Below are 18409 nucleotides of genomic sequence, written 5' to 3' on the forward strand. Positions count from 1 at the left end.
GCATACATGAAGTTTCATGATACGCTCTTACACATGGCAAGCATAGAATCTGCATCACATACTAATTTTATAAATTTGTAAATTAGCAAGTATTCAAAATTATTCGTCACATCTAATTTTGGGTTTGATGATTACCTATTCAAAAGCTTCTCAATGCGCACTTGGATGGTGAAATTTGGCAACGTTTTAAACGCTTATATTTTCGGGTCACCATCAAAGGACAGAATAACTTCTTCAGCTATTTCTAATGCCTTGTTATCCCACCATACCCCCCACCTCCTCCGCCTCCATCTCCAGCCTTCGAAATGAATCAAAAGATTGTTAGGATCAATCTCTAAGATTACCAAGCGGCAATAATAACGCATACACACTACTCACAGAGTTCAACAGACTCTTCTTCGTAGTAATCATCACCCTCATCATTCATTGATGCCTCTGTATGATTAAGAATTCACTCGAACATGAAACATTTCTGACCAAACTTTGCTGTAATAAAATAGGATAAGAAAATGAAAACCATTCCCATTACTCAGATGCTAGAACTACCCATTAAAGAATAATCAACAAGTTACCATTATACTTAACTAGCTTTTCTGGTATAAAACAATATAAGAAACTCGAAATACATGACAAAGATTTATAATGACATAAGAAACTTCATGGCAAAGAAATGTACAAATACAAATTCAAGAACCCAGAACATAAGCAAATTCTAATATCTTATCAGAAAAAGGAAAGAAAATGAAAATTAGGTAAATTCACAAAAACACCATCTTCTTCGAAGTCATCCAAGATAACGTCATCGTCTTCTTCATCGTCCTCTGAAACTTCTTTGATAATGGTTGGTTTGAGAAGTGGCTCAGGCTCTGAGTTTCGCTTGCGGGCGTGAAGTGCAGGAAAATAGTTGCATGCTCCCAGTTGTGGAGCTTGAAAGAGAGTTGAGACAACACCCACATTCTTCCTTGATTGCACATGAAATCTAAGCATTTTACTAGTCCAAGCTAATCCTCCCTATCAAACATGGCCTAAATACATGAAGCATTTTACTAGTCCAAGCATGAAATCCCAAAATACATTTACTGCAGAAATATGATAAACTTTCTTGCTATAAACTAGCTTTATGACAGTACTCTATTTATGGAGAACGCATGATACCTCGTTCACAATCAAACAAAATTCAAGCCTAATGTATGTACATAGCTCAGTGCCAAGAAATAAATAAAGAACTGAAATGCACAAGGTTAAATAATCTTACAGCTCCTCCTTTGTGAACCCACTCAATTTAATTTGAATCAACTACAAGAACACTTTTGAATAAGATAGATATCTGAGCTGAGTATGCAAAAGTGATCATCTTCAGGTAGTAACTAAAATAAATTTTCAAACTAGAACTTTGGTAAGAAGACGCTCCTTTTTCTTTGAAAGTAGAAAACATGGAGGGAATTCATGAATCACCCTTCCTGACAAATTCATCAACATTCCCAATCCCCTTAATCAGAGAGTAATATGTGCTGTCATCAGGTTTGATCCCTCTGCTCACCATTTCTTTAAGGAGTACTTCAGCAAGATCACCTTCTTGGGTTTTGGATAGACCTTGTATAAGGGCATTGTAAGTTAGAAGGGTAGGATTGAAACCTATGCTCAACATCTCATCCCGAACTTTAAAGGCATCCTTCAAATCACCTCTTTTACTATAACCACTAATTAGGGTATTGTAACTAATGTGATCAGGTTTAATCCCCCTTCTCTTCATCTGGTCCAGAAGTTGACGAGCTTCCTCAACTTTCCCTTGCCTGCAACGCCCTTGCATTAGGGTATTGTAAGTCACTTCATCCGGATGAACCTTCATCTTATCCATCTCCCCCAAAAGTGCAAATGCACGCTCCATGTTACCGTTAGCACAGTGGCCATCAATCAAGGCATTGAACATCACAAGATCCGGCAGAACACCCTTCGTCAATATCTTCTTAAACAAGTCATCTGCCTCCTTCATTCTTTTGTTTTTACTCAAAACATACATAAGTGATGTATAAGTTACCTTAGTAGGCTTTATCGATTTACTCAACATTTCATCAAGAAGGCTAAAGGCTTTCTTTGCATTCCCACTTCTGCAATAGCCGTTAATTAGGATGTTATATGTAATTCCATTAGAAACCACTCCCTTCTCTTCCATTTCTTTAACCATCTCATAAGCTTCAACCATCCTACCTTCCATAAACAATGCATGAATCAACAAATTGTAAGTTGACACAGTCGGTCTTATACCCTTCTTCACCATCTCATCTCTATAACTGAAAGCCTTGTCCAGATCACCTTCGTTGCAATAACCATCAATCAAGGTGTTGTAAGTCACAGCACTTGGAAGTAGCCCAATTTCCAGCATTTTATTGAAAAGCCCCACTGCTTCCTGAAGTCTTCTTTCCTTGCACATCCCGCTAATAAGCGAACCATAAGTGTAGGAATCCGGCTCAACACCTTTACCTTTCATAGCACTAAAGATCATTTGAGCCCTTCCAACTCTCCCTCTTGAACAAAACCCGTGAATTACCGTATTGTAAGTTACAACATTAGGCTTAATGCCCGAACTCTCCATAAACCCAACAAACTCCTTTGCCTTCTTCAGCTTCCCTTCTTTACACAACACATTAATCATTATGTTAAACGTACAAACACTCGAATTTATCTTCAACCTAAACATCTCAGCATACAAAACCCACACTCTCTCCGTTTGGTTCAATTTCAAGAACAAACTCAGCATGTCATTGCACGTCTCAGTCTTAGGCATAAAACCTTTATCTACCATCAAGTAGAAGCAGTCAACAGCCTCGTCGGCCTTCTTCATTTCACAACAAGCCCTTAGCAACAAATCAAAAATGATGCTGCTATTTACACTCAAATGCTCCCGCGAGAGCGCCAGTGGATTGAAAATCTCTCTGATTGTAGCAATGCCACTACCAACGACTTGCTTCAAGAGTTCAAAAGCGGGTTGTGGGGAAGACTGGCGGGCGACAATGGCGATGGCGAGGCACCGGGTTTGGATATCCAGACGGTGAAATTCGACATTGGAGATGAATTCAAGGACAAGTTGAGGGCTTTTTTGGAGTTCAAAGAGGGCCTCGGAAATTAGAGAGGGGGAAAGGTTGGGCGAAAGGTGTTTGATGAAATGCCACTGAGAAGATTGGATGGTTTTGAGTAGAGAGCGGCGGGTTATTGGTGGAGGGTCTGTGGGGTTTTCTGGATGAGTGAGTGAAGAGAAAGGTGCGGAGGAGGGAGCGTGGTTTGTGAGGAAAATGGGTCTGACCTTGGAAGGTAAGGTCTGAGGGTTGAGGGGTTTCATGTTTATGGTTGCCTAATTTGCGCAGAGCAGAAAGCAGACAGCACAGAGACAGAGACAGAGCGTTTGAGATAAACTTGCCTGTTTGTTGGTACTGAGCTGCTACATCAGATTCAATTCAAGCAACAACGACTCTCGCAATGCTCTCTTCTTCTCCTGCATCACCGTCGCTGGCACACCTCTTCCATTGTCACCATATCCATCGCTGGCCAACTTGAGAGAGAGAGAGAGAGAGAGAGAGAGAGAGGAGAGGGGGATTTCGGCTGGGAGGAGTTGGGATTTTTAGGGTTTAGGGTTCGAGAAAGGTACTGCCCCCTGGTTGTGGGATTTCCTGCCAGCCACAACGGCGGATCAAAATCGGAGAGAAGGGCATTGACGACGGCGTTTTGTTTAGATACGAATCGTTTTGGGGTGACATATCGGGGTAGAAGGGTAAACAAGTACTATTATAGCGAGTAAAATTGTTTTGGAGTCTTGGTGATAAAAATAAGTCACCATTTGTGACCTCAACCCGCTGGCACTTTGTTTCAGATGATTAATTTGATGGAAGTAACGTACACGAAAATAATAACTTGTGTGTATGAATATAGAGTAACTTAATGGTGCTGAACACTCCGTTAACCTTACTCCACCATGTAATTTCAAATCCAAACAGTTCATTTTTTAAGTCGTCATTCAAGGATTATTCCTGCAAAATTTCAACCAAATCCCAAACAGTTCATTTTTTAAGTCGTCATTCAAGGATTATTCCTGCAAAATTTCAACCAAATCAAACAAAGTTTAGGCTGTTGATCATGACCGTGGACATTTTATTATTTTATCATCGCACATTGCAATTGCTCTGAAAGCTACACTGACAGTTTTACACAATCCGCAATCCCCTAAACAAAACAGCAGAAGAAAATGTACTTTCTTATTCACATGCAAAGCTAATTTCTCCTCTCCCCAAATTCTGAAAGAAAACCCCAAATGCACACGCAAAGCATTCACACATTAAAAACGCCAACCCTAAAATCTTAAACATAATGTGAAAACTAGGGCTACGAGACGAAATCAAAATATAAAATAAAAATAAAAATCCAAACAACCGTTTGAAAAAAGCTTGAAAAACTAGACTTGCTGAAAAACGCTTAAGCCCTAATATCCAACCAATATACATAACAAAAAGTTCTAGAATTTATTTACAAACGTGCTACACATAAAGAGCTATGTCAAAAATAGACTGCAGACAGAAGATGGCAAGTTGAGAAAATGATCTGTACCCCTGCATTATTCTTATTTATCTACTGCACTATATCATAGCATTTCTTGAGCCAAAAATGATTTACAGAATGAATGATCAAATATCAGAATACAACCGAACTAAACGTAACGAATCAAAGGGTGTGTTCAATTGCCACTGCCGCTGCTTTTTGCTAAGTGGTCTCCCTTTTCCTGCTTTTTCTCTATTAATCCTCACGTCTGCTAAACCCCAAACGCAACACTTTGTTTCCACATCAAAAGAAACAAGCCTGAAAACACCATCATTTTCTGAAATTACGCCAGTTTCAGCTGTCTCACTGAAATATTTCACATACATAGGTCGATCTTTGAACCGATCCAACTCATGTGGAATCCGAACTATCCTTTCAACACCTGGAGATGACACCTGAGAGTAAACTTATTTCTTTAGACCCACAAGGTAGAAAACACAAACAATTAGGGAGTACCAATTTTAGAAGTTTCAGCTTCACAGCTTTAGCCATGGTGGTAAAAACCTACCCAAACAAGTTGGCACTATAAACTGAAGCAATTGACCACTGCCCTTATCTAAAGGTTTTATGCTATCTACATAAAAATGCTCAGACCCATCTTTGCCGTTCAGTTGCCCATAGTACGTACAGCAATGGGGCAGCTAGACTCATTTGCCCCCAACCCACCCCACTACCCTTCATATTTCATGGAGCATTAATAATCTACAACGGTATGTCTTCCCCATCACATAAAATAGAAAAAAAGACAAACAATACAAAACAGAGAAAGGGTATTAGAAACTGAAGAGAGAGAGAGAATAGAAGCAGACCTCCAGAGATAAATTCTCAGGAAGTGATTTAGCAAGCTCTGCTTCATCCAGTCGTGCTCTATAGGTTCTTGAAAAAGCTTCAATGTCTTCCATACTTGGGGAGCCAGATCTGTAGTACATCCATGTGGTTTGAGCTCAAAAGGCATTCATATGACAGCTTACACAATTTGTGAAGTAAGACTTGTTAACAGACAGATTTGATTTTTTCTACCAATATGAAAACATAGAAAGAAATACACATGAGAAAAGTTAACAACAGCTGCATGAAAAGCTTCCACATTGGTTATTATTAGACTAGTGGTCTGATTACTAGATGGATGAATAGCTTCCAAGTTTTATACGGTAGCACTAGCTCTTGTGTACCCAGGAGAACAATAAGTTCAGAATAAAAAAATTAAAAAAACACTTAAATATTAAGAGTTGTCCAGATAGATTATTAAATTGGGTCTTGGAAGTTGAACACTTATTGTCAAGTAAACCTGTTTTGATGTTGCCTTATGGTAGTACCTTTCAATAACTTAAACTTTTTGGGATTAGTGGTAACCTAACATAGTAACAGAGTCATATTGTCTAAAAAGTGGTACAAGTCTTAATTCTGGCGACTTCTAATTTGCACATGTAAGGTCCAGTTTGGTGAAGTGTTAAGTGTGCTGTTAAGTTGTGATTGGTATGCATTGTTATCCCATCTTCTAATAGCTTAGACTTTTCAGATCAATTGCCCTGCTCTTCAAATATGTGTACATGAAACATTTGGGCCAAAAGTTATCCATTTACAAATAAGCTGTTTACCATTTGATAAATTATAATGCATAAGATCCCAAATTATTGCTATATGTTATTTGTTGAACCACATGCAGAAACAAATGACACATTTTGATCCATTTCTTCATCATCTCCACTATCCAGATTGGAAATTATTGGAAATAGATTCACATAAAAGATTGCTCACAAAGAGTTATTAGATCATAGAATAGAGGAAGAGGTTAGTGAAGGAAACAAAACATAGAGATCTGTGTGCACAATGCAACACCATTTCCCTAAAGGCTCCAACCCTTCAAACCTATAATTTTGATAGAATCAGCATACATAAAGTTTCATGATACGCTCTTACGCATGGAAAGCATAGAATCTACATCACATACTAATGTTATAAAATTGTAAATTAGCAAGTCTTCAAAAGTATTGGTCACATTTAATTTTGGGTTTGATGATTACCTATTCGAAAGCTTCTCAATGCGCACTTGGATGGTGAAATTTGGCAACGTTTTAAACGCGTATATTTTCAGGTCACCATCAAAGGACAGAATAACTTCTTCAGCTATTTCTAATGCTTTGTTATCCCACCATACCCCAGCAAGAGAAATTCCACCTCCTCCGCCTCCATCTCCAGCCTTCGAAATGAAGCAAAAGATTGTTAGGATAAATCTCTAAGATTACCAAGCGGCGCTCATAACTCATACACACTACTCACATAGAGTTCAGCAGACTCTTCTTCGTAGTAATCATCATCCTCATCATCCATTGATACCCCTGTGTGATTAAGAATTCACTCGAACATGAAACATTTCTGACCAAACTTTGCAGTAATAAAATAGGATAAGAAAATGAAAACCTTTCTCATTACTCAGATGCTAGAACTACCCATTAAAGCATGATCAACAAGTCACCATTATACTAACTAGCTTTTCTGGTATAAAATAAAATAAGAACTCGAAAAAAATATGACAGACTTATAATGACATGAGAAACTTCATGGCAAAGACATGTACAAATACAAATTCAAGAACCCCGAACATCCAAAGAAAAGTTCTAAACCATAGATATCTTATCAGAAAAAGAAAAGAAAAGGAAAAATAGGTAAATTTTACAAAAATACCATCTTCTTCTAAGTCATCCAAGATAACGTCGTCGTCGTCTTCGTCGTCCTCTGAAACTTCTTCGATAATGGTTGGTTTGAGAAGTGGCTCAGGCTCTGAGTTTCGCTTGCGGGCGTGAAGTGCAGGGAACTTGTTTGGAATAAAGGGAAATGGGTACGCCCAGAATTGGCAAGAGAGCTTAGGAGGAGGTGAGAGAGAAGGGCGCTGCAAGTGGGTTCTACTTCTCCTAGTGATGATTGGTGACAATGAAACTGCAGAGGCTCTCAAATTCCATGTTGTGGTTAAGTCCATCTAGTTTTGTTTCTTCTCCGAATTTAATTGAATTTGCCTTCGACAACGAGAAAGCGAATACAATGTTGAAGAATCGAGTGAGTGCGTTTGAGAAGCTGGACCGCTCGTGCTTCGGCAGCAGTGAAAATGTGGCCGATTGCCCCAAAATAAAAACAAAACAAAAAATTCAAAAAAATGTATCAAGAAAAACTCTATTATCTATATTAGGCCACAAATTATGATTTTGTGTGGATCCAAGTTGTGTTGGTTGTATGAATTTTATAAGAAATTCCAATTTGGTCATTGATAAATAAATTTAGTCAAATTAATCATTGTATTATCAAAAGTTTACAATTTTTAGACTTGTAATTAGTTTCCTTTAAGTTGTTGGGTTAAATACTTTACAAATTTATAAATAAACCCAATCCTAAACATGTATTTATAAAAAAACCCAAGCACTATTTAAACATAGAAACACACCCAAAATCAACCCCAAAGTCAACTTTTTGGGTGTGTTTATAAATGGGTTTTGAGTGTGTGTAATGATGGGTTTTTGGTGTGTTTATATGTTTAAATAGTGCTTGGGTTTTTTTATAATTTCAACCCCCATTTTAGGTGTTTTAGTGAAACTCCCTAAATACTTTTTTAGGGTGTCCCCAATGGGGTCTCTAAAAGGGGCTCAACCACCATTGAAGCCTTATATACAAAGCCCAGTGCAAAGAGGCAACCCCAATGGGATCCATTTGAGTCTCTAAATCCTAGATCCCACTTTAGTTTGCCCCAGATGTAAAGACCCTCCTAGAGCCATAGAGCCCGAATAGGCCATAATTACTGTCAAAAGCTGGCCGAAAAGTCAGCTCCATATTACACTGTTTAACTTGTTTTCTTCTTTTTAAAAAAAAATACAAACCAACGGCTAGTGCCATGCAAAATCACTTTTTTTACTCTTTTTTAAAAAGAAACCAAGGCTATATAGTCGTTGGTAGTGCATGGTGAAAAGCTGATTTGAGCCCAATGACTCAATTTGATCAAACGGTTGTTGTGAGATATAATCTTATCATATGGAATATGGATAGATTTTCATAATGAATATGAACCAACTTTATCTACTATCACAACGTTATGAGTAAATGAGAAAGTGATGGAAGGTCATAATGAATTAAAATCAAATTCATCTACCACCATAATTTTATGACAAAAGTAGATGAGAAAATGATAGAAGGCTACTAAATAAATGTTGTATTTTTTTTAACTTTTGTCCAAATTTTGATTTTTTTGGTAGAAATGTTATAAAAAAAAAAATTAATAACATAACATAAACATACATTAAAACTAAATAAGTTAACCCAAAAAAATAGCATATAAACAAAATTACTTCATAAAAAATATAAGGACCCAAAGAGTATAGACCCCCAAAATTATGGGAAATATGCTTTTAGAGCCCAGAATATTTCATCATAGCTTGAAATGGGTCTCTATCTACCATTTTTAGAGCCCCATTTTGGGACTATGATTAGGCTTGCCCTTAGTCACTGGGTTTTACATGAAATTTCAATTTGGCCACTAAATTTTTTTTAGCCAAAAGCCATGCAAATGCGAAACTTTATTTTGAACTTTTTTTCTTGTCAAATCCATGTATTGACATAGTTATGGATTTAAATTTTTGTCAATTTGGAAGTACGATACTGGTTGGGATTATGGTTGTTGTGACATGTCAATATCATATGTCATATCAATTAAATGAATAAAGTGTATTTTAATAAATAAAATTAAAAAAATAAAAACTATTATTTTACATGATGTGGTACGTACGCATCAGCTGCCACATCATGTGGTATGAAATTGTGGTATAAAAATGTGGTAAGATTAGTATTATTCAATTATTATATATGAACATATTTTGTCAAGATATGATTCCTTTTTTTAGCCTTAATTGATGCTACACCAATCATAAAGTTTTAGCCTACGAGCAGCGTGTGCAAGAGCCTATTTGCATGGATTTTGGCCCCAAAGAAAAATTCTCAATGATCAAATTGAAATATCGTGTAAAACCTAGTGACCAAAACAATATTTGACCCAAAAACTTGAAGGAAACTTAACATCAAGTCTATAAGGCTACATTTTTTTTTTCTAGTGACCAAATTGAAATTTTATGTAAAACCAAGTGGCTGAAAAAGTATTTAACCCAATTTTTTATTTAAAAAAATAATGCATTTAATACTATATTTAATCCTAAATTATTAATGGAGACAAAATGGTCATGAAAATGTGCAATTAATGCTGCCTTAGTTTTTCATAGGAAGGAAAAAATGTAACCCAATGTGGGTGAAGGGTTCCATTTTTCCCCCTATTTTTCCATGTGCCAAGCAACCATTTTTCATACCTGGCCTCACTGGCGGACCTAGAAATTTTTTAGCGGAGGTGCAATATTGACTAAGTATGAGAAATGGTTTTTCGGAATAATCATTTTCTCAAGACAATTTTTGGCAGCTTTTATTCCTTACACATCAAATAATAAATTTTGATTTTATGAGATTTTAGTATGAAGTATATATTGACTTAATGAGCTATCATTTTTAGCCTAAATCGTATTTTGCACTAAAACCGAATTTTCATATTTTGATTTGATGGGAATTTGATTTTCTAGTATTTTTATTTGAATCCAAATGGGGGGTACTTCCTTATTTACATTGTAAACTTAAGTAAATGTCTTTGTCCTTTTACTTTTATTTATTTTTATTTTACTTTTATTTATTTTTATATTACTCCATTTACTTAAATGTTGAAAATGTAAATAAGGTAATCTATACACCACTTGAGCAAATGGGCAATTTGAAACACCTACAATGATTTTTCCGGCGATGAGAGGTGCAGCTGCACCTCCTTGCGCCTTACTAGATCCGCCAGTGCCACTTACCAAACAATGGAATCATTTGATTTCCCATTCCCAAACTCCATTTCCCATAAACCAAACGTCCCCGAATTAGGGGTGAAAGGGAGTGCATGAAGTTTGCTCTCCATCCCAAGACTCGTGTGTTCTCGAAGTGGGGAACAAACACTCTGTGAAATTCCATGCATCTTTAGCTCGCAATCAACATAATACAAGTACATAAATATTCAATAATTATATGCTGGAGATTGATTACAATAGATAGAGAGAGAGAGAGAGAGAGAGGTGGAAAAAAGAGAGGGCGAGAAATGTGTAATAAAGAGAAACTAAGCGAGCAACTTCATAAGATGTGCTAGGGTTTCAAGATGTTCTTATTTCATGTTGGTTTCATTGTAAAGTATCAGTTGACACACTATATGTGTTATTTATTGATGTTTACATACACAAATTTTCTTTCCCGTCACAAAAGGTACATCTTCACATGTAGCAGAAATAAGCTTGTTCCCATAGGCCTCTGTGCATTTGTTGGTGCAGTCAGGTTGAGAACACTCGATCACAACTTCAACACCCAACGTTGGGTCTGGTGCACCCATCAAGACCACCACAGCAATCACTAGAGCCAAGCATTTCAACCCTCCACCTTCCATTTTGAAAACCCAAATGCTTTTGATATGTGTAATGAGACAAATATGTGATTGTGAAAAATGTATTTATAAGAGAAAATTGTGTTAATCCTCACCTTTTTTTTTTTTGGCCTTATCTTTTCTTTGTTTTCTCTCCTTTTCTTAATCTCCAAATCTCATTTAAACAAAAATCCCATAAGATTTTTTAACAAAAGGAAAATAATTAAAACTGCTATTATTTGTCAAATGTAATAAATCTTATTGGATTAAAACTGGTAAGAAATTCCATAAGATTTTTTTAACAAAAGGAATATAATTAAAACTGCTATTATTTGTCAAATGTAATAAATCTTATTGGATTAAAACTAGTAATAAATCCCATCAGATTTTTTTAACAATTATAATTAAAACTACTATTATTTATCAAATGTAATAAATCCAATAAGAAAAGGAGAGAAAAAAAGGAAAAGAGAAGGGAAAAAAAAAGGTGAGGATTAAAACAATTTTCTCTTATAAATTCATGCTTTAAAATCACCCCACAATCACATATTTGTCTCATAACACATATCAAAAGCATCTGGGTCTTCAAAATGGAAGGTGGAGGGTTGAAATTCTTGGCTCTACTGATTGTTGTGGTGGTCTTGATGGGTGCACCAGACCCAACACTAGGTGTTGAAATTCTTGACTCTAGTGAGTGTTCTCAACCTGACTGCACCAACAAATGCACAGAGGCCTATGGGGACATGCTTATTTCTGCTACATGTGAAAACGTACCTCTTATAAGCGAAAAGTTAATTTGTGTGTGTAAGCTTAAATAAATAACACATAAAGTGTGTCAATTGATACTTAAAATGAAATTAACTTGAATAAGAACATCTTGAAACTCTAGCACATCTTATGGAGTTGCGTCGCTTAGTTTCTCTCCCTCTCTCTCTCTCTCTCTCTGTTCTAATCAATCTCCAACATTTAATTCTTGAATATTTATGTACTTGTATTATGTTGGCGATTATGTTGGCCGCGAGCCAAAGATGCATGGAATTTCATGGAACTGCTTTTTTCCCACTTCGAGAACACATAAGTCTCGGGATGGAGAGCAAATGCTCCGTGCACTCCCTTGTACCCCTAATTCGGGGGCATTTGGTTCATGGGAAATGGAGCTTGGGAATGGGAAATCAAATGATTCTCATGTTTGGTAAATTCACACATGGAAAATGGTTGCTTGACACACGGGAAAATAAAGGGGAAAATGAAACCCTCCACCTCATTGGGTTTCATTTTCCCTTCCCATGGGAAACTAAGGCAACATTAATTGCACATTTTTAATGACCATTTTATCTCCAGAGTAACAAGGAATTGAAGTCATTTCAATTAAATTGTTTACTAACTATTAGGAATCAAAATGAAAACTAAAATTGATTCCCATTAAAATTGTTATGTCCTGTTTGGTTTATGGGAAAGAAGGCTTGGGGATCGGAAATCAATTGCTTTCTCATGTTTGGTAAGTCTAAGCATGAGAAATCGTTGCCTAGTATATGAAAAAGTAGGGGGAAAGTGAAGCCCTCATCTCCTCTTGGGTTTTGTTTTCCTCCTCATGAGAAAGTTTGGAAAAATGAGCCATCATTAAATACACATTTTTCATGTACTATATCGTCCCCATTAAAAATTTAAAATTACAATATAACATGAAATGCATTCTTTTTTTATTTAATTTCATATAATTGGAAAATTAAACACACTTTGTTTTACATTTCTATATAAACCAAACATGTGAAAGGAAATAAAGTGGTATTTCTTGGTTACTTTCCTAGGATTACCAAACATGGGAAATGAATATCCATTTCTCATCCCTTGGGAAATGATATGGGAAGTGATTTACCCTCAAATCCGTTCTATGAACCAAACGGGACCTTACAGTGCGTTTGGATGAGGAAATTTAAAAGTACAAAGGATTTCATAAATGACGGAATTTAAAATAACGGCAATTAATATTCTAGAATTTGTAAAGTTTCTTGTTTGGGTGACGGATTTAAAACACGGAATTTAACCTTTATTTGTAAAGTTATCTTTTTTTTAAACTCAATCTCTCTTGGGATTTTAGAAATGACAACTTTTAGATAGAATTTAAAGTTGGAATTTAAGACCTCCAAATTCCATGTTTTTTCCCACGCGGAATTTCTAAATTTCTATGTATTTTTATCCAAACACGGGAATTGATTCATGTCAATTTAGAAATTCTGAGTTTTGTCAAAATTCCAAGTTTATTTCCCTCATCCAAACGAACCATAGGTGAAGAATCAAAATTAAAACCAATCTATTAATTTTTTTCTTAATTTCTAAGATTTTTTTCCTAAAGTGTGAGTATTGTATGGTTTATCGATATTTTTTTTTTGTCCTATTTAAATAATAGTATTAAATAGTTGTTTAAAAACAATAAGAAATATGAAAATTAAAAAAATTTAATCCTCATCTTCTTCCCCAAACCCTAGCACCCACCATCTCCCCACTGCCACCCATCTCCACCCCACCCTAGCGTTGATGCCGCTTATCCCCTCTTTTTTCTCTCTCCCTCTGTCTCTCTTCGCTTTCACTCTCTTCCCCCCTCTATCTTATTCCTTTTTCTCTTACCTTTTTAGTCATTGGGTTTTACACGAAATTTCAATTTGATCATTAAGAAAAAAATAAATAAATAAATAAGTGGCCAAAATCTATGTAAATGCAATGCTCTTGCACACGCTGCTTGTAGGCTAAAAATTTATGGTTGTTGTAGCATCAATTAAAGCTAAAAAACGAATCATATCATGACAAAATATGTTCATATATAATAATCTCACAAAAATGAAAATCGATCTTTTCAAAAAAGCTCGAATCATACTCCCAAAAATTTAAATCCATAACCATGTCAATACATAGACTTGACCCAAAAAAAAAAGTTCAAAAAAAAGTTTCATATTTGCATGGCTTTTGGCTAGATTTTGTTTTAGAGGTCAATATGAAATTTAATGTAAAATTCAATGACTAAAAAGTTAATTAACCTAACAACTTGATGGAAACTAAATCAAGTCTAAAAATTGTAAAATTTTGATAATACAATGACCAATTTGGCTAAATTTGTTTCTCAGTAACCAAATTGAAATTTCATGTAAAACCCAGTGACTAACAATGTATTTAACCCTTTTAAATATTTTTATTCCCAAAACATGTTAAATGTTTTGTTACCAATGACATTTATTGTCATTTATTGTGTGGTTTGATAAGCACAATTCGGAGTAACGATGAATTGAAGTCATTTCAATTAAATTATTTACAAACTGTCACGAATCAAAATGAAAAATAAAATAGATCCCATTAAAACTGTTATTGTGAAGAATCAAAATCAAACCAATCTATTAATTTTTCTTAATTTCTAAGGCTTTTTTCATAATGTTTGAGTATTGTATGGTTTTTCTATATTTTGTGCTCTATTTATGTGCTTACATGTATAAAGCCCTTAAAAATCAATTACACAACATTATAAAATAACATAAAAGTGAAATAAAAGTGAATAGGGAAAGGGGCTTTAAACGTGCGGCATATTGTTTCAATTTGGGTAAAACTGAATTTAGGGTTATAGGTGGAAATCAATTCGCAGAAGTGGGGATTCTTGGGGGTTTTCATAGTATTCAAATAATCAATGCTCTCTCTGGCTTCGTCTTGGCTCCCTGACGATTGGCATGATGCTTGGTGGCTTTAGGGGTGATGATGAGTAGGTTTAGACTTGGCTATGTAATGGAGGTTTAGCAGTTGACTTGGTTCTGTGTTTGTTATCTAATCTGCAACATTTTCGTAATGGTTTTGATGTGTCTGTGAAACACATCAATCTCTCAATTGAATGGCCTAATACTATTGATAAACAAAAAGCGGGAAAAACATATAAAAGAAAGAGGATCCCAGTATATAAATGTAAAGCCTATAGCCGATCGGCTATACTATTTTTTAATATAAAAAAAAGAGAGCCAAGTAACGCCATGAGGCTATACTATTTCTTTTATATAAAAAAATTGGGAAAAATGAGTATAGCCGAGCGGCTATACGATGCCTTTAGCCAGCGGCTATACTATTAAAAAATTTTATAGCCATGCGGCTATACTATTTGATTAAAAAAATTTGACAAACCAAGTATAGCACATACGCATTCTTTTAAAATTAAAAAAGTGTATAGCCGCGCGGCTATACGAATTCTTTTAAAAATTAAAAGTGAAATTTTTTAAATTAAACAGTATAGCCGATCGGCTATACTATTTTTTAATATAAAAAAAAGAGAGCCAAGTAACGCCACGAGGCTATACTATTTCTTTTATATATAAAAAAATTGGAAAAAGTGCGTATAGCCGTGCGGCTATACGATGCCTTTCTAAAAAAAATAAAAAACCACGTATAGCCAGTCGGCTATACTATTTCTTTAATAAAAAATTAGAAAAGTTTATAGCCGTGCGGCTATACTGTTTAATTTAAAAAATTTGACAAACCAAGTATAGCCGAGCGGCGCGGCCATATACGAATTCTTTAAAAAAATTAAAAACAGAGTATAGCCGCGCGGCTATACAATTTCTTTTGGGGAAAAAAAAGGGGAACAAAATACACAAATTGAAGTTCTGCATAACATCTCAAACTAGAAAGTCAATAGTAAAACAGAGTACAGTTACCGGCAGAGGGCCAAAACCAGCTATGATAAACATCACTTTAATCATGCTGCATAGCTCCAAGCCTTAATATAATTAACTAGAGCAAGGAAACGCCAACTGCACCTGCAATCTGAAAAAATTAATTAGCAAAGTGGAAACAAAAAACCAATTGCAATAGCAAAAATAAAATCCAAAACTACTGAAAATTTTCTGCTTTAATAAACGCTGCATGTACAACACAGAATAATTTAAACTCACAGTGCTCCTCCATATATAATAAGTAGAAACATTCGACAAAAATGAATAAATAAAGAAGAAACATTTAAGATCCAGAAAATACAACAGCGCTGTTGAGCATACATGATACATACCAGGCCAGCTGCTAGTTCCTCCACCATGGGCTGGTTGATTTTGAGCATGCTGTGGTAGTCTAGGAACTGGTGTCGGCCATCATGGGAGCACAAATTGGTAGAAGTAACTATTAACATTAATATCACTCTCAAATGAAGCTACTTTGGACCACCTTCTTGTAATAATGTTGCACACCACTATATGTCCGTTGACATTCAGATACAAGCTATCCTCATCATTCGGGTCAAAAGCTATCAGCTCCACCACCAGATCATCATGATCTGTAAACATTTGGTCCAGTGGATAAACCGTCTTCTTGTGTTTGAAGCACAATTTGGCGGCTCCATCGACCACCAACATATCACAATGATCTTCTTCCTCTTTCAACTCCCAAAAAAATAGAGTATTGCTTGCCCAAACGCAGACACCCTCGGAACACACCAAGGCACTCAGCTGAACAACAGCCCATGGCTGGTTCATAAACATCATCAAAAGACAGAAAGTGACATTTATAAGAATCAATGCTAATATTCGTAGTTACACAATTAGAACTTACTCCGGAAAATACAACTGAATCTCTCCATTCACCAGTCACAAAAGAGAAGATCTCCATGTGAAATTTGAATAATTTGACAGAATTATCATATCCGTCATCATCTGAAACTGAAAAAAGATCAGGAAGGAGAATTCTGACAACCCTGCAGCTATAATCAGCATTGACCTGGACGCTGCATCCTTTGCTGAGGTGGTCCTCATCGTCATCCTTGTAGTTATAATAGGGAACATCGCAGATCAGTCCCACGAGTACTTTCTGTTGGCATCGAGGAGGGGGAGGAAGAGCAGCCCATTGAGTGGTGTATGGATTGCAGATGTAGTAATGGCGTTGATACAGTGGCTTGCACAGCACAAAACTAAATCGTTATACGCCCCTACCACAACTGGCTCTTCTTTCAAACCATGGAACCTTATGATCTTTTTGAACTCTGGAGTTAGCAGCTTCCCGGAAGACGATATTCCGGGAAAGAGAATATCTATATAACTCTAGGACAAAAGTGTAACAAACTCCATTAAATAGTTAAGATCAGAGTTTTATTGGCAATGGAAAATAAAACAAAATCTTTTCAAAATGAAAATTTACATTACCTCAAGCTCGAGGTTACAAGTTTGTTGGAGAGTAAACTCACATTAGTTTACGAGAAAAAGAGATTCTAAAACCGCAAGTAATAGTATAAATACAAAACTATAGTAGGGTCCAATCTCGCCAAGATGGAGATTGTTGTGATTGGCTCTCCATTTAGCATGAAGTGTTGGAAGCAAGAAAACAAGACTATAGTAGGGGTCCAATCGGTCTCCATGTTTTGGGTGACCAGCAGCTTCTTATGGATTGTGCAGGCAACATAAACCAAAGAAATCATGATATCATGGCATGCAGCCTCAATATCAAGTCAATTTTATCAAGCTACATAATTAGTGGATGAAATCAATTGACCTGAAGAGAAAATATGCATAAGATGATCTGGACTGGTCGAAGGAACTTTTCCAATCATCATGCAGGATTTTGATGAAAGACCTTTTAATAGATTTAGAAAACCAACTTTTCAGTGAAAACTCAGGTTTTAGTCAATGAAACAGTTGCCACCAATTCTATAGCACTTTCATTCTTTGTAAAAATACCAGCTAGTTGCTAGTTCCTCCACCATGGGCAAGACACGTAAATATTTAGGTGAGACATAAAAGGACTTCACTATATAGAAGGTCTAAAATAACAAGCTAAGGTCCCGTTGGGTCTAGATCAGGGAAAAAAACAGCGAGTAGCCTAAGAGCATCTCCAAGGGAGATGTCAAATACCAAACATCAAATTTAAATTTGATGGCTGATGTGGCAATTTGACATTTACACAGTTTTATATTCCACCCGATATGTCAAATAAATAATTATTATAATAGTCAAATCATTTAAGATCAAGAAGAAAAAAAATATAAAAAGGAAAATAATAAATGAAAGTAACAACTAACTATCTTTAAAAATAATAAAATATTCATTTGACATCTTGTTTTTGAGATGTCAAAAATAACATCTCAACCTCCAGCCTTCATTCCACATCAGCTTTGACAAATCGGTCAGAGTGATGTGAGATTTTATTTCTAACCGTTAAATGTCTATGTGACACTTTTGACACATCGGTTGGAGATGCTCTAAGAGCTCAGCAGTTAACCTCAACCTTATCCAGAATTCAGATGTAAACCCCATAAATTGATTTCACTATCATGGAAGTTATCTCGGTGATCACCGGATCTCCACAGCCTTATGAAAGGATCATCTACCACCTGGAAGGGGAAGC

The 18409-nt window shown here is 35.7% G+C and overlaps 2 protein-coding genes across 2 annotated transcripts; both read right to left on the reverse strand.

The window, feature by feature from the left end:
• Positions 1-623: 623 nt before the first annotated feature.
• Positions 624-3864, reverse strand: LOC103336418 (Pentatricopeptide repeat (PPR) superfamily protein). The gene has a single exon (XM_008239454.3). The coding sequence runs from the start codon at positions 3335-3337 to the stop codon at positions 1445-1447; it is 1893 nt and encodes a 630-aa protein (XP_008237676.2). The 5' UTR covers positions 3338-3864; the 3' UTR covers positions 624-1444.
• A 586-nt stretch (positions 3865-4450) lies between these two features.
• Positions 4451-7780, reverse strand: LOC103336395 (uncharacterized). Its single transcript, XM_008239434.3, has 5 exons — positions 7273-7780; positions 6868-6926; positions 6612-6787; positions 5397-5505; positions 4451-4982 (listed from the first exon to the last, which is right to left on the reverse strand). The coding sequence occupies exons 1-5, from the start codon at positions 7562-7564 to the stop codon at positions 4674-4676; spliced, it is 945 nt and encodes a 314-aa protein (XP_008237656.2). The 5' UTR covers positions 7565-7780; the 3' UTR covers positions 4451-4673.
• Between the last annotated feature and the right edge of the window lie 10629 nt (positions 7781-18409).

The sequence above is a fragment of the Prunus mume genome, linkage group LG6 (assembly GCF_029339155.1).
Source record: "Prunus mume cultivar Tortuosa linkage group LG6, ASM2933915v1, whole genome shotgun sequence".
NCBI lineage: Eukaryota > Viridiplantae > Streptophyta > Magnoliopsida > Rosales > Rosaceae > Prunus > Prunus mume.